The 12370-nt window shown below is 39.9% G+C and overlaps 1 protein-coding gene across 3 annotated transcripts in view; it reads right to left on the bottom strand.

Moving 5' to 3' along the window:
- Positions 1 to 12370, bottom strand: part of SNX9 (sorting nexin 9) — a 46237-nt gene that overhangs the window by 19681 nt on the left and 14186 nt on the right. For 2 of the 3 annotated variants that reach the window (XM_081856285.1, XM_081856284.1), the window contains exons 2-6: positions 11841 to 11927; positions 10484 to 10558; positions 9567 to 9674; positions 1607 to 1690; positions 329 to 482 (exon numbers count right to left, since the gene is read on the bottom strand). In XM_081856285.1, coding sequence (XP_081712411.1) covers positions 329 to 482; positions 1607 to 1690; positions 9567 to 9674; positions 10484 to 10558; positions 11841 to 11918 — 499 coding nt within the window. In that variant the 5' untranslated portion in view covers positions 11919 to 11927. The remainder of the gene's footprint in view (positions 1 to 328; positions 483 to 1606; positions 1691 to 9566; positions 9675 to 10483; positions 10559 to 11840; positions 11928 to 12370) is intronic. The other variant, XM_081856286.1, reaches the window with a different exon arrangement.

Below are 12370 nucleotides of genomic sequence, written 5' to 3'. Positions count from 1 at the left end.
TTTAGTTCTACAGTATCCTAATGCAACATTCAGATAGCTGTCAAGACTAAACAGCATTCTGGAGAATTCTGGCGATAAGGGTATATCGTAAGAAGTCCCAATCAACACACCCACACAAACATCTAATCAAAATGGCATATTATTATTATTATTATTATTATTATTATTATACACAACAATAATCAGCTGATGGTCTCTGAGTAAGTTTACCATGTAGTTTTAGCAGAATTCTGAAATCAAATATCATTATTTACTTTCTGGATTACGTTTATCTGGAGTCCTACCCGACCCCAATCATCAGCAATGGTTACGGAAACACCCAGCTGACCTGGACCTTGATAAGCCTGTGGATGACCAAATGCTGCTGCATCCCAGTTGTTTGAAGCACTGTTTTTTTGCCTATTTTCAGGTTTTGCTGCCCAGCCATCACCACCTGTTGTGTTGTCCCAGCTTGACCAGGGGTCGTTTGCATTGCTGGTAGCCTAAGTTTAAAAATAAAAAAAAGGTGGGATATATATGTTTTTTGAAAAATAGCACAGAAAAAGTAAAATTTTAGTCACAAATGTTACCAATAAATTCCCTTTTAAAGTAAAATAGGGAAAATTGTTGGAAGGCAAAAGCATGTATTCCATTATTTTCCACACAGGTGCACATATAGGGTGCTATTCAACTACAGTTTACTCAAAACAGACCCACTGCAATTAATATGACTAAGTTAGTAAGCCCATCATTTTCAAAGGGTCTACTCCTGAGTAAACAGTAGTTGCACTCCCTTATTTAAATCTACAAATAAAAGTCAAAAAGCAATTCTAAACAGTTAAAATATAAAAGGCACATTTTTATGCTTTTAGATAACACTATGGCATAAAAAAACAGCAGCTCATTAAACGCCAACAGTCTGATCCTAGTTGGAAGCAAGTGTTATTCTTTTCAATGGAGTTTAAAATCAGCAAAAACAGAACCTGTTAGTAGGCTAACAGTGGTTCTACCCAGACTTTGAACACAAACACATGTTTAGGTAACAAAAGAAGCCATTATAGCCACAAATATGTCCACTTTGATATACAAGCCCAAACATCATTTTATAATAATCATAATCATCTAAGATACACTGTTTCATTGCCCTGGTTGTCAATTTGATTTGAGGGACAACTCAAAAGTTTTGGTAATTGTCTTTAACGCCCTAAGCAGCTCAAGTCCAGGATACCAAAGAGACTGCCTACTCCCATACCAACCAGCCTACTCTCTGGAGATGCCCCTTTCTGTTTTTCACAAGTTCTTTTTCAAAGTCTTATTTTGCTTACAGATGTAGCAAAGTTTTGAAAATGATTTAGCCACTGCCTTAGGAGTTGAGAAGAAAGCCTGTCATTAGTTCTGTGTATCTTCACAAGAATACCAGCAGCTTACCAGTGACTAAATTTAGACATTTCTGTAAATTCTACTTTATGCAGGTAGCGTGTAACATCTTCTAGCAGTGTTATTAAACTTCAGACTTGCAGATGAGATTTTTTTAAAATAAAAAAGTGAGAAAGAGATCAAGTTGTATGGGTATACTTTTAGTATACTTTTTAAGGGTATACCCTTTTAGTAACTTTTTAAGAATTACCTTTCTTGTAGAAGGAGTTGAAGGTGGAGATTGAGTAAAAAATTCCAAAATAGAAGTATGAGTGGCAGATGCCTGAGAATCCACCTTAAAAATAAGAAGCACTCAGTAAAGGGGGAAAGGCAGAAGTATGAAAGCCTGATGTAGTTTTCAGCTCTGCAGCATAGAAAGATTCTTGCAGGCAAGGTGAACTGCTGAAATGCAGGCAAGCCACACAACTGCCACACAATAATGAGAAGCAGCATGCATCTAAATAAAAACTCTTCTCTAAAGATTGCAGGATTTTTCTCTCATAGCCTATTCAAACTACACTATTGTGTTCAGATCCTAGATGTTACATCAAGCACAAAGGCAAACAACAACAAAACTTAAGTAAAACCATGCAACCATGAGAGATAACTTCCAAAAGCCAGGCAATGTCTCCCACATCATGAAATAATCATACAACAAATACTTCCTGATCTGCTTACTAATGAACTTCATCTACAGAGCCTTCATACTAAGTGTCACAATGCCATTCATGAACACCCGGTCTTAAAGCATTTGTTGCCACTGTATTGGCATCAATGAAGTCATTCAGTGTTCTTATTCCTCAAATGGAAGCATTTATATATTGTTGTGTTTTTATGGCATTCATCACATCAGAAGCATTAAGAAAACCTTAAACTGTGAAACCAACATGTGTGGTTAACATATGAAGGGAGCCTTTGTTCACACACATTTATAACAATCAAAACACATACTAGAGTATTTTCTTGAAAGTGTTACTGGAAAAATATAAATGATACAAGAATTACTATGCCCAAGTTCTAGGCTTAGCTCACAACGCTAAGTAATTTGCTGAGTAACTTGGCTAGACTATGTCTTGCCTCATTAATTCTTACTGGTTTTCCTGAAACAAAAGTATTTTCTAAGACTTTGGAATTATACAATTATATAGCCACTGTATATTGTTCTACCATGTTTAATTTAGAAATGATAGTAGTGTATCCAGTCAGATGGACAGGGCACAAATAAAAAAATTGTTGTTGCTCTTGTTGCTCTCCTTCATGTCCAAAGCAAATCTCCTCTAAAGTAGTATTATCGGAAGGAAGGGAATAATTTACATTCTGGGAGGAATTCAACATCTCTCCTGAATGCCCCATCAGTACAAGCATTTCTGCTTGCGAGACAAACAATTTCCCCTCATGAGCCGTTCTGGGGATTTCCTGATCCTCCAGAGTGGATTGAGGGGAGCATAAATCCAAGTGCTGGCTTCTGCTAGCACAAAGCTAGCATATGAGTACTAAAAACAATTTAAACATAATGTATGAAGCCATCAACCAATACTAAAGTCAATTACAGTGGTACCTCAGGTTAAGTACTTAATTCGTTCCGGAGGTCCATTCTTAACCTGAAACTGTTCTTAACCAGAAGCACCACTTTAGCTAATGGGGCCTCCTGCTGCTGCCACGCTGCCGAAGCACGATTTCTGTTCTCATCCTGAAGTAAAGTTCTTAACCCGAGGTACTATTTCTGGGTTAGCGGAGTCTGCAACCTATCATGCTTATTACCAAGCAGCATAGGAGCCAACTCCTAGGGGCCAAGGTCCCTTGCCCCCCCCTAAAATATTTGAGGGGGCTGCCCCCCCAAGTTGACGGCACTGCCATTCAAATGGTGTGTGTGTGCCACATTTCATGATCAATTAGGTGGAGCAAAACAAACCAGTAACACCCAAGCCTCCCTGGACACATTTAGATGGCTATAGAATGTTAACACTGGTCTTTCAGGAACTCCACTTTCTACATCCCTTTACAGAGAGAACTGTCCATTTATTACTCTTTGCTTCTGTCTCCTAAACCAATCACTGATCCATAGGAGGAACTTTCGTCTTACTCCATGACTGCTAACCTTATTCAGGACTCTTTGGTGAGATTGAAAGCTTTTTGAAAGTCCAAATACAGAATATCAGCTTTATCTATATGCCTGTAGATACTTTCCAAGAACTCCAATACATAGTGACACAGGATTTACCCTTGCAGAAGCCATGCTGCTTATGCTTCAGCAAGTCTTGTTCTTTGATATATGTAGCAGTTGTCCCAGAACAGACATTAAGCTAACTAATCTGTAATTTCCAGAATCCTCCCCTGGATCCCTTTTATACAAAATGATATCACATTGACTGCTTTGTAGTCAACAGATATGTAGGTTGATCTTGGGAACAAGTTACAGGTACATATTTTTGCTAGAAGATCAGCTATTTCCCATATGAGTTCTTTAAGGCCTCTCAGATGGATGCCACACAGACACAGTGATTTGTAAGTTTTTATTTTGTCAATAAGGCCTAGGACTTTGTCTCTTGCCTATTTGCCTCAGTTCCTTTGTCTCCCTTCCTGTGCTCTATATATGCTGCTCTGAAGATTGATGAAATTAACCCATTCCTCCTTTTCCTTTTCTAGCACGCCTTTGACATCCTTATCATCCATAGGTCCAACCACCTCTCTAGCTGGTCTCCTGCTCCAAGTGTATTTAACAATTTTTTATTATTGTTGGTATTTAGATTTTTAGCATTCTTGTTTAGCATACTAATTATTATGTAGTATCCCTTACATTTGGACAAGGCTTCTATTTTCTTACTTCTGCAGTGGTTTTAGTATTAAAGTTTTATTTTTTACAAATCAGAGATGAAACAAAAAACAGGAATGATTTCTTTTGAAATTCAAATAATTATATGGAAGAAAACTTAAAGCCTAACTGGGAAAAATGTTAAGACATGCCAATTCTGAACACAACATAAGCAAAACACCGTCCTAAAAGGGTCATAGCTCCTACTTCTATATCAAAGAAAATCACTACCACTTTGTTTACTATTTTCATTTAACTCCACATCAATTAGCAGTGGAAATGAAGTATTTTAGATGTGTTGCAAATGAAATCTGACTTTTCACATTTAACAGACATTTTCCAATTTAAGATATTTTGGAGATGATTAAATAAGATCTGCCTTGTGATCAGTTGAATATTTTGCTCAGGAGTCTGAAATAAGCATTTTTGAACTGGTACAGGACACACTGAATTAGATCCTGTGACACTCCTGCTGCAGGAAGCGAAAGGTATAGTTAAAGGAGAAACTGTTGCATTTGATCACAGTTCATTTCATGAATGGAAGAAGCTGTCTGTGAAAACTGCATGCAGGATTCAACTTATCAGCGGCGTAGCGTGGGTTGTCAGCACCCAGGGCGAGGCAAGTAATTTGCGCCCCTAACCCCTAACCTGCCACCGCTGCCAGCTTCTTCTTGCTGCTGCCTGGGCTGGTCGGGTGTGGTTCTCTCCCGCGCTCAGCGCTGTGCTGGGCGGCCGCTGCACTGTCCCTCCCCCAGATAGTCCCTCCCTCGCTCTCTCTCCGCTCCGCACCGCAACGCACACCTGGCACCCTCCCCCTCCACAGTGGGCGGCGACCCGGCAGCTCGGATCGGATTCGCACAGCCAGCACTGCAGTGAGAGAGAGTGAGTGAGCCAGGTAGGGGCAGAGAGCTGCGAGTGCGAGCGCCCCCCCAAAATGTTGCACCCGGTGCGGCTGGCCCCCCCTGCACCCCCCATGCTACGCCACTGCAACTTATTAAGTGTAGCAAAAGTAATACTGGCAGTGGTATACCTCTTCCTTTAAAAGATAAAGTTGCAAAGTCAATGGAATGTGTTCACGTGAGAGAAAGTAAATAATGAGCAGAGATTTAAGGGCATAATGGCTGCCCTATACTTGTTGGAAAACTATATCCCAACAATACTGACTGGCTTACAGACTTCATCTGAAGCTGCACCTTGTCAGCAACCTTTGATACTCTAGACCTTTTGATTCTTCTGGATCTCCTGAGATTGCTTACTTGTGGAGTTTCTTCGCTTTGGCCAGCTCCCACTTCTCTCAAGGAAGAAGTTTCATAGACTAACTCATTCTGGTTCACTGCTTAGATTCCATTGTCAGCCTGGGTTTGGGGTTCCCAACACTTCTGAGAATGCAGTACAATTTGAGTCTTAAAAGGAAAACTAGATGAGTTGGTTGCTTTTTCGTGTATCAAGATTTTTTGTGAGCAGCCACAGTAGTCCAAGGAAAAGATTTGCTTGTTTTCTTGCTTCAAAATTATATTACAACAAGAACAAAAATACAAAGTTTGGAATCCAAAAAGCTATGTAATTTTAATTTTAAGCTAGGTTCAATAACTTTAATGTGCCTACAGGAGTTAATTTATGTGCCTTGAATAGCAATCATACATGCCATATCCTTTTTGAAACTGAGGGTAGTTTGTGATAGGGTATGAGAATCTAAAGTTTAGAGAAAGAGCCAATAACTTCACCAGGCATACATTAAAAAGCTCTTCAGATTCTTGGCAGTGTCCAAAAGTACTCCTTGCCTTTGTGTCTAATAAAAGTACCTCCTCTTCACCATCTCTGAAAAATTCTTTGGTTTACAATTTATTTTGCTATTTGTCTCCCAGCCAACCTAACTTCCTTTCTAGCAGGGAGTAGTGAAGCAACCTTGTGGCTGGGTCCAAAGTCCAAATTCAGTCCTCTACCTATACGACTATACTGGCTGTTATTTACATTTCATCTGCCATTCTGTTAGGTCAACTTGTTTAAAATTTTAATTTTATAAAGGCTATCAAGTGATTGATTGCTTTGTATTACTTTACTGAAGTATTACTCACTATAGTTTTCAGCAGTGCTTTTTTCTGGGGGTACGCATACCCCTAAACATTTTGTGAATCTAAGTTTGGCCTCATTGAGAGGCAGTATTTCAAAACAAATAGGAAAATGAGAATACTCCTAAACATTTTTTTTAAGGAAAAAAGCACTGGTTTTCAGTCTTCACCGTTTTAAATAGCTAAGCAAACAGGCTTATCAATTTACACTGCAAAGCTGTGCAAACAAGTTTGCCTTTCTGAACAACAGCAGTGTTCATATTTGTTAAAAAATCCTTGCACTGAAATTAAAAAGCTTATTTTAGAATTTTAGTACATTTTAATTTTTCAGTTATTAATGAGTGAACTACCCTGCCACCAACTCAAAAGTTTGTTTTCGTGTTACAAGACCTTTGACCACCACTACCTGCCTCTGACCTATGGACTACTACAAAGATTTAGGCATGTTGAAAGATATTTGTATCCAGATCCAAGTCTCTATTACAATACAGTTATGGGGGTTGTCATGAGGCCTTTCATAATAACTGGTTGAACTGCTCTAGTATCAGAGCTGCAAAGGAATCTACTGCTATAGGCTGAGCTTTCTGAGCCTCATGGTCTCTGGTTCCCACTAACTGAGCTGCTCAGGCCCTAACGAGGGGCAAGATGGACAAGCACAGCAAAAGCTGAGGGAAGCAGAAGTTGGGAGACTCAAAAAGCAGCACGGTAGAGACTTAAGAACTCACAGTTGGGATGAGCAAGAATGAAGGGTCCAGAGGAACCAGAGTATGCAGGCAGACATATTAGGGGCTTTGGGATGCAGAAACAGCTAAAACATATTGTGCCACAGACTTGAGCAGTTCCTTCAAAATCTAACAAAGAACAAGGTGGGGGGGGAGGGGAGAGGAAAAAGCAAGAGAAGAAGCCATTAGCGAAGAAGAAAACGGAAATAGGTGAGAAATGAGAGACTTAAGTCCAAGAGCTGGAGAGGCAAGGAATTGCATATGTATTTGAAATAACCAACCAAAACTTTAACTCGGCTGATATGAGACACTGAAACATTTCAAAGCACCTTTATGCATTTGGGCCTACATGGTCATAGTACATTCAGGTGTGGTGCACCAGACCTCTGCATCTGGCACTTGGAACTCTCTCCAGGCCACACACCTCACTGCCTCTGCTTTTTGTGTGGCTGGAATGTGTCACTGAGCTCTGATAGTGCCCCCAAGCTTGTCTGGATGGAGGCTAGAGAGATGTGTGTGAATGTGTATAGAAACTAGTAAATGTACATTCATAGCTCCACCTACTTTGGCCATTTGCCCTGCCCACACTGGCATTCAGCCCTTCGAAGGTTGCCCAGAAGTACTGTAAATTCAGCCCTTGAACTGAAAAAGGTCCCCCTAACATGTGCATGTAAACCAAATGAGCTAGCCCCACCTTAATTGACGCCTGCTCCCTTGATGTCCACATATTCAGCAATGACATCTAGGAAGAGGGGCCTATATGTCAGCAGCTACAGTGGTGCCCCGCAAGACGAATGCCTCGCAAGACGAAAAACCCGCTAGACGAAAGGGTTTTCCGTTTTGGAGGTGCTTCGCAAGATGAATTTCCCTACGGGCTTGCTTCGCAAGACGAAAATGTCTTGCGAGTTTTTTCGACTTTTTTCCCCTCCCTCCCCTTTTTCTAAGCCGCTAAGCCGCTTATCCGCTAAGCCGCTAGTAGCGCTAATCCGCTAAACAGCTAAGCCGCTAATAGCGCTAATCCGCTAAGCCGCTAATGGGCTTGCTTCGCAAGACGAAAAAACCGCTAGACGAAGAGACTCACGGAACGGATTCTTTTCGTCTTGCGAGGCACCACTGTATTTATACATATTGCTCTTTCCAGATATTTAAAAATCTGCAATGGGCCTGCTGTGGTGGTTGGTGGCATGGCTAGCCAGTGGAGCTCCATTTCAGCCTCACACATACAAGGGATGTATAGGCTCTAATGGGAGAAGAGGACTCGTGTTTAGGAGAACCAAACGGGTAACATGTAATATTCAGAGTTTCAGGCAGTGACAGCGACAATGGATCTAGCGACAAATGGAGCTACTTGGCCAAGATATGCAGGCTGAATGAAAAGAGGTTAGGTACCTGGAGGCAGGGAAGAAACAGGAAGAGAGCAAACTCAGCAATCGGCTGATACATTACAATAGAAAGGAAGAACAAGTGGAGGAGACAGAGAACTGACCAACAGAAAGGCCAATAAGGAAATGGATTTCAGAAATAACTCACACAGGAACTAACAGGTCAAGAAACTGTATTTTGTTTCCTCTTTCCTGCCAACATGGGCAATAAAGGATGCTGGCTGGCTGATGTGGTACACAGGACACACAGGATCCAAGCGGGGATAAGAGAGAACCTGGGATCAATCTTCATACAGGGGTGCTTAAGATCTGGTGCAAGATGTTCAACTGCTAACAGCTGACAAAGAGCTATCAAATTCAACGCATATTTATGTGAACGGTTGAATGACTCAGTGGTTATAGACAGTTGTTAAGACTAGTTCTGATACAATGTATACCGCACATAATAGGAAAGGTAAAGACAAGTCCAAGAGGATACCAGCATAGTTAACAAGCAAAGGAAGCTATACAGATTCATAGAATTGTAGTATTGGAAAGCACCATGAAGATCATCTAGTCCAACCCCTTGCAATGCCAGAATCTTTCACCCAATATGGGGCTCAAACTCACAACCCTGAGATTAAGAGTCTCATTCTTTACTGACTGAGCTATCCCTCATGGAGAAGAAGGAAGTCTTATTTTAAAGAAGGAAAAACAAGAACAAAGGAGGAACAAAAGCTGTGGCAAAATTAATACAAGTGAACAATAAAGAATTGCGCACCACAAAGAGAGATGAGAGATGTTAATGGAGAATAGGTTTATCAACCACCATGATAACTAACTGGAATCTCTATGCCCAGAGAATGCCAGTACCTAGAGTGCAAATAAAAAAAAGGAGAACCTTTGGCTGTTTATGGCTTCCTAAAATAAATCTGGTTGGTCACAGAAAACAGAGCTTTGGTCTGACCCAGAAGAGATCCAATGTAATGTTAGCAGAACATTTCCATTCATTTCCCTTACAACTATGTCAATAAATGAGGAGTTAATTTTCAAAGGATTAAAGAACACCTGAAGTTGTCTTTTCCATGCAGGTTAGAGTAACAAGGGGCTTCAACAAGCTTCTTTGGTTCAATACAGTCTGTCATGCTTCTGGTGCTCAAGAAAAACATGCTCTAAATAAAGGGTTTTTTAAAGAAACAAGACCTACCTGGCTATTGGTTTTTGCTGCTTGCAAATTAGCCTGTGCAGTAGAGAGACCATCAAAAAAGGCTTGGTCAGCTACTGAAACTCCATCTTTGGTACCTTCAGGTAGAATCTGAAAAACAGAATGCTGCTGAAAATACATTTCTAAAATAAAATGTCAACTTTATATTAAAGAAAAGGCACACTCTGAACACACTCATTGGTATCAATGGACTTAAGTTCTCTGTGAGACTCATTCAGATGGCTTAGTGTGTTTATGGCTGAAGACAGGAGACAGGACACCCATCACCCTAAATACTCATATTGATTTTAATTGTATTTTTATTGCTTCTTTTATTGCTTATATTGTATTCTATTATACTATAATACAGAATTCAAACTGTAATACAATAAAATCCAATATGTAAGAAATTAAAGAAGCAATAAAAATACAATTAAAAATAATACAGCATCTAGCACAGCACATTGTGACTGCTACAAGAGGCAGAAAAACCATTAAATGATTCACAAAGATGCTCAGAAATTTTCAAATGGTCGCTATGAAAAACGTTTGAGAACCACTGCCTTACTGTATCACTCTATGTGCATGCATTGAACATACAAGACAGGAACAAGCCCTGTTTCATTCCATCTTCCATTTAAGTAAGAACAAGCTGCTCCTTGTAAGTGAGAACAACCCTAATTCAATGGAACTTGCTCCCAGGTAAGTGGAGTTAGGATTGCAGCCCCAAGCAGACTGCAATTTGGTTTTTAGTGTACTATAGGCCTCTTATATGTACAAACACAGAAACAATGGTGTGATACTGTATCTCACTTACTGACTTACAAGAGTGTATGTTTCCAGTTTTAAAAAAATGGTTATCTATAGAATATGTAGTAATTTCATTTTATCTCACCGATGAATATCATTTTGTAACTTACTTCAACATAATCTGTGGGAACAAGTCCTCGTTCTCCTTTGCTGTTTTTGCCTTCCAGCCAGCCTCCACCTACATCCTACAACAAATAAAAACAAATGTGTTAAGTAGTTAAAATTATGAAGACAATAAATTGTAAGTTTAGTTATTTTAAAGAAATACATTCCAAACGTCTTTTTAGCATATTCATGTTTTCTTAGTATTCTTTGTTCCAAGCTTCCTCCAAAGCACAATGGGGGTCTCCCAATTGACAGAGCAAGCTAAACCCCTGATACAATGTGCTGGAAAGTTTTTAATGCAGCACAAGTAACCCTCCACTCAGAAGCTACTGCCACTGGCATCTCCAAAAACTGCAGTTGATGACCTCTCCACCCCCCCAAAAAACTCAGCATTTCAGCAGTGGGGCTGTGCTGGCACAGGATTTGCTGCATACTGAGGGGCTCTGCTGCTGATCCAGGCTTCTTCAACATGACAGCCTAGGAGCCGACACAGCAAAAGGGCATTGTTTCCTGCACCCCCATCTTCTGTCCTGGCTGGCATGAATGGTGGGACTCTTGATGCAGCACACCATCAAGTCCCACCACTGCCAGTCAGGGGATAGCATTGCAGTCTTATTATCACAGCCACCATAGGCGCTAGGTCAAGTTGTGAGACAGCGAAGGCTAAGCAGTCTATTTCATAGCTGGATGAAAATCGGAATTTGAGTCCAACATACGACATCATATTGGCTCTATGAAAACCAGACGCAACTACATACAACTGCAGTCCTACTCATGTTCATTTTGGAGTAAACCCCGCAAGACAGTGTTTAGGCTTGAGCAGTTCAAGTTGGATCTATTCAACTTGCCAGCAATTTTAGCTGGCAGATTTGATGGAAGCAGATATACCTATTGAACTATTAAATTTTCCATAGTTTTTTTAAAAATTAATTATGAATTTTTATGCTTAAGCAGAAGCAAGTCCAAAATTCAATGGGACTTCCTTCCAAGTAAGGCTACATTTAAATTATAGCTCCAGTATCACTATATCATATGTATGTTTGCCCAAGATATATTTGCAACTTTGAGGCACAGTTCAAAGAACTAATTGTAACTAATAAGTCTATAGAATTCCAGTCCCGCCCCCTTAGAAAAATGCTAACAGTGACCAACTCTTTTTATGGCTTCCTTTTAAGTAAGTAAGTAATGTATCTATTAACTTGGAGGATAATGGCAAATCTACCAAGACAGAAGGGAAATGTGCAAATTATGTATCTGTAGGTTTCAGGTTCAATAATATGGTAAATACTTAATGTTTCTATACCAAAATTCCAGGAAGTAGGTTTATGTATGGTACTTTGATTTCCACTGACTGCATCTTACCGGATTGGTAACTGTGATGATTTCTCCTTCATTAACTGTCAGCTCATTGTTTCCAGGTTCAGCAGCAAAGTCATACATAACCCGAGCCTGTAGATGTGCAAAAACTATATCAGTGACAACACTTCTGTGTATAGTTAAAGGTTCATAGCAAACATTTGTAGGAAACCAGAGTTCAAAAGAAATGACATAATAGCAGAGAGGAATTGGTGACACATCACTTGTTACGGTTAGCACTTTGAAAAACTTGGAACTCCAAAAATTTATGTAAAATCTGCTATCAGTAAAAATCTAAATTGTAGACACAATCAGGTCTCAAGTACCAAACCTGATTATTGCTTAATTTTCTGAGGAAATTTAGGAATCTCTCCACCACCAATCAACAATCTCAAGTCTACATAGTCCACCCAGCCTTTTAAAGCACCTTCACAAGGACCAGAACAGAAGTTTGAATACCACATTCAACCTAATTAGTAGCTCACAGCACTCTTATATATCAAAATGCCCTCACTTAAGTCTGAGGATTGATCTCA

The sequence above is a fragment of the Podarcis erhardii genome, assembly GCF_964252035.2.
Source record: "Podarcis erhardii genome assembly, chromosome: 3".
Taxonomy (NCBI): Eukaryota; Metazoa; Chordata; class Lepidosauria; order Squamata; family Lacertidae; genus Podarcis; species Podarcis erhardii.
The sequence above is the reverse complement of the archived record's forward strand: the minus strand, read 5'-3'. Positions and strand labels throughout refer to the sequence as shown.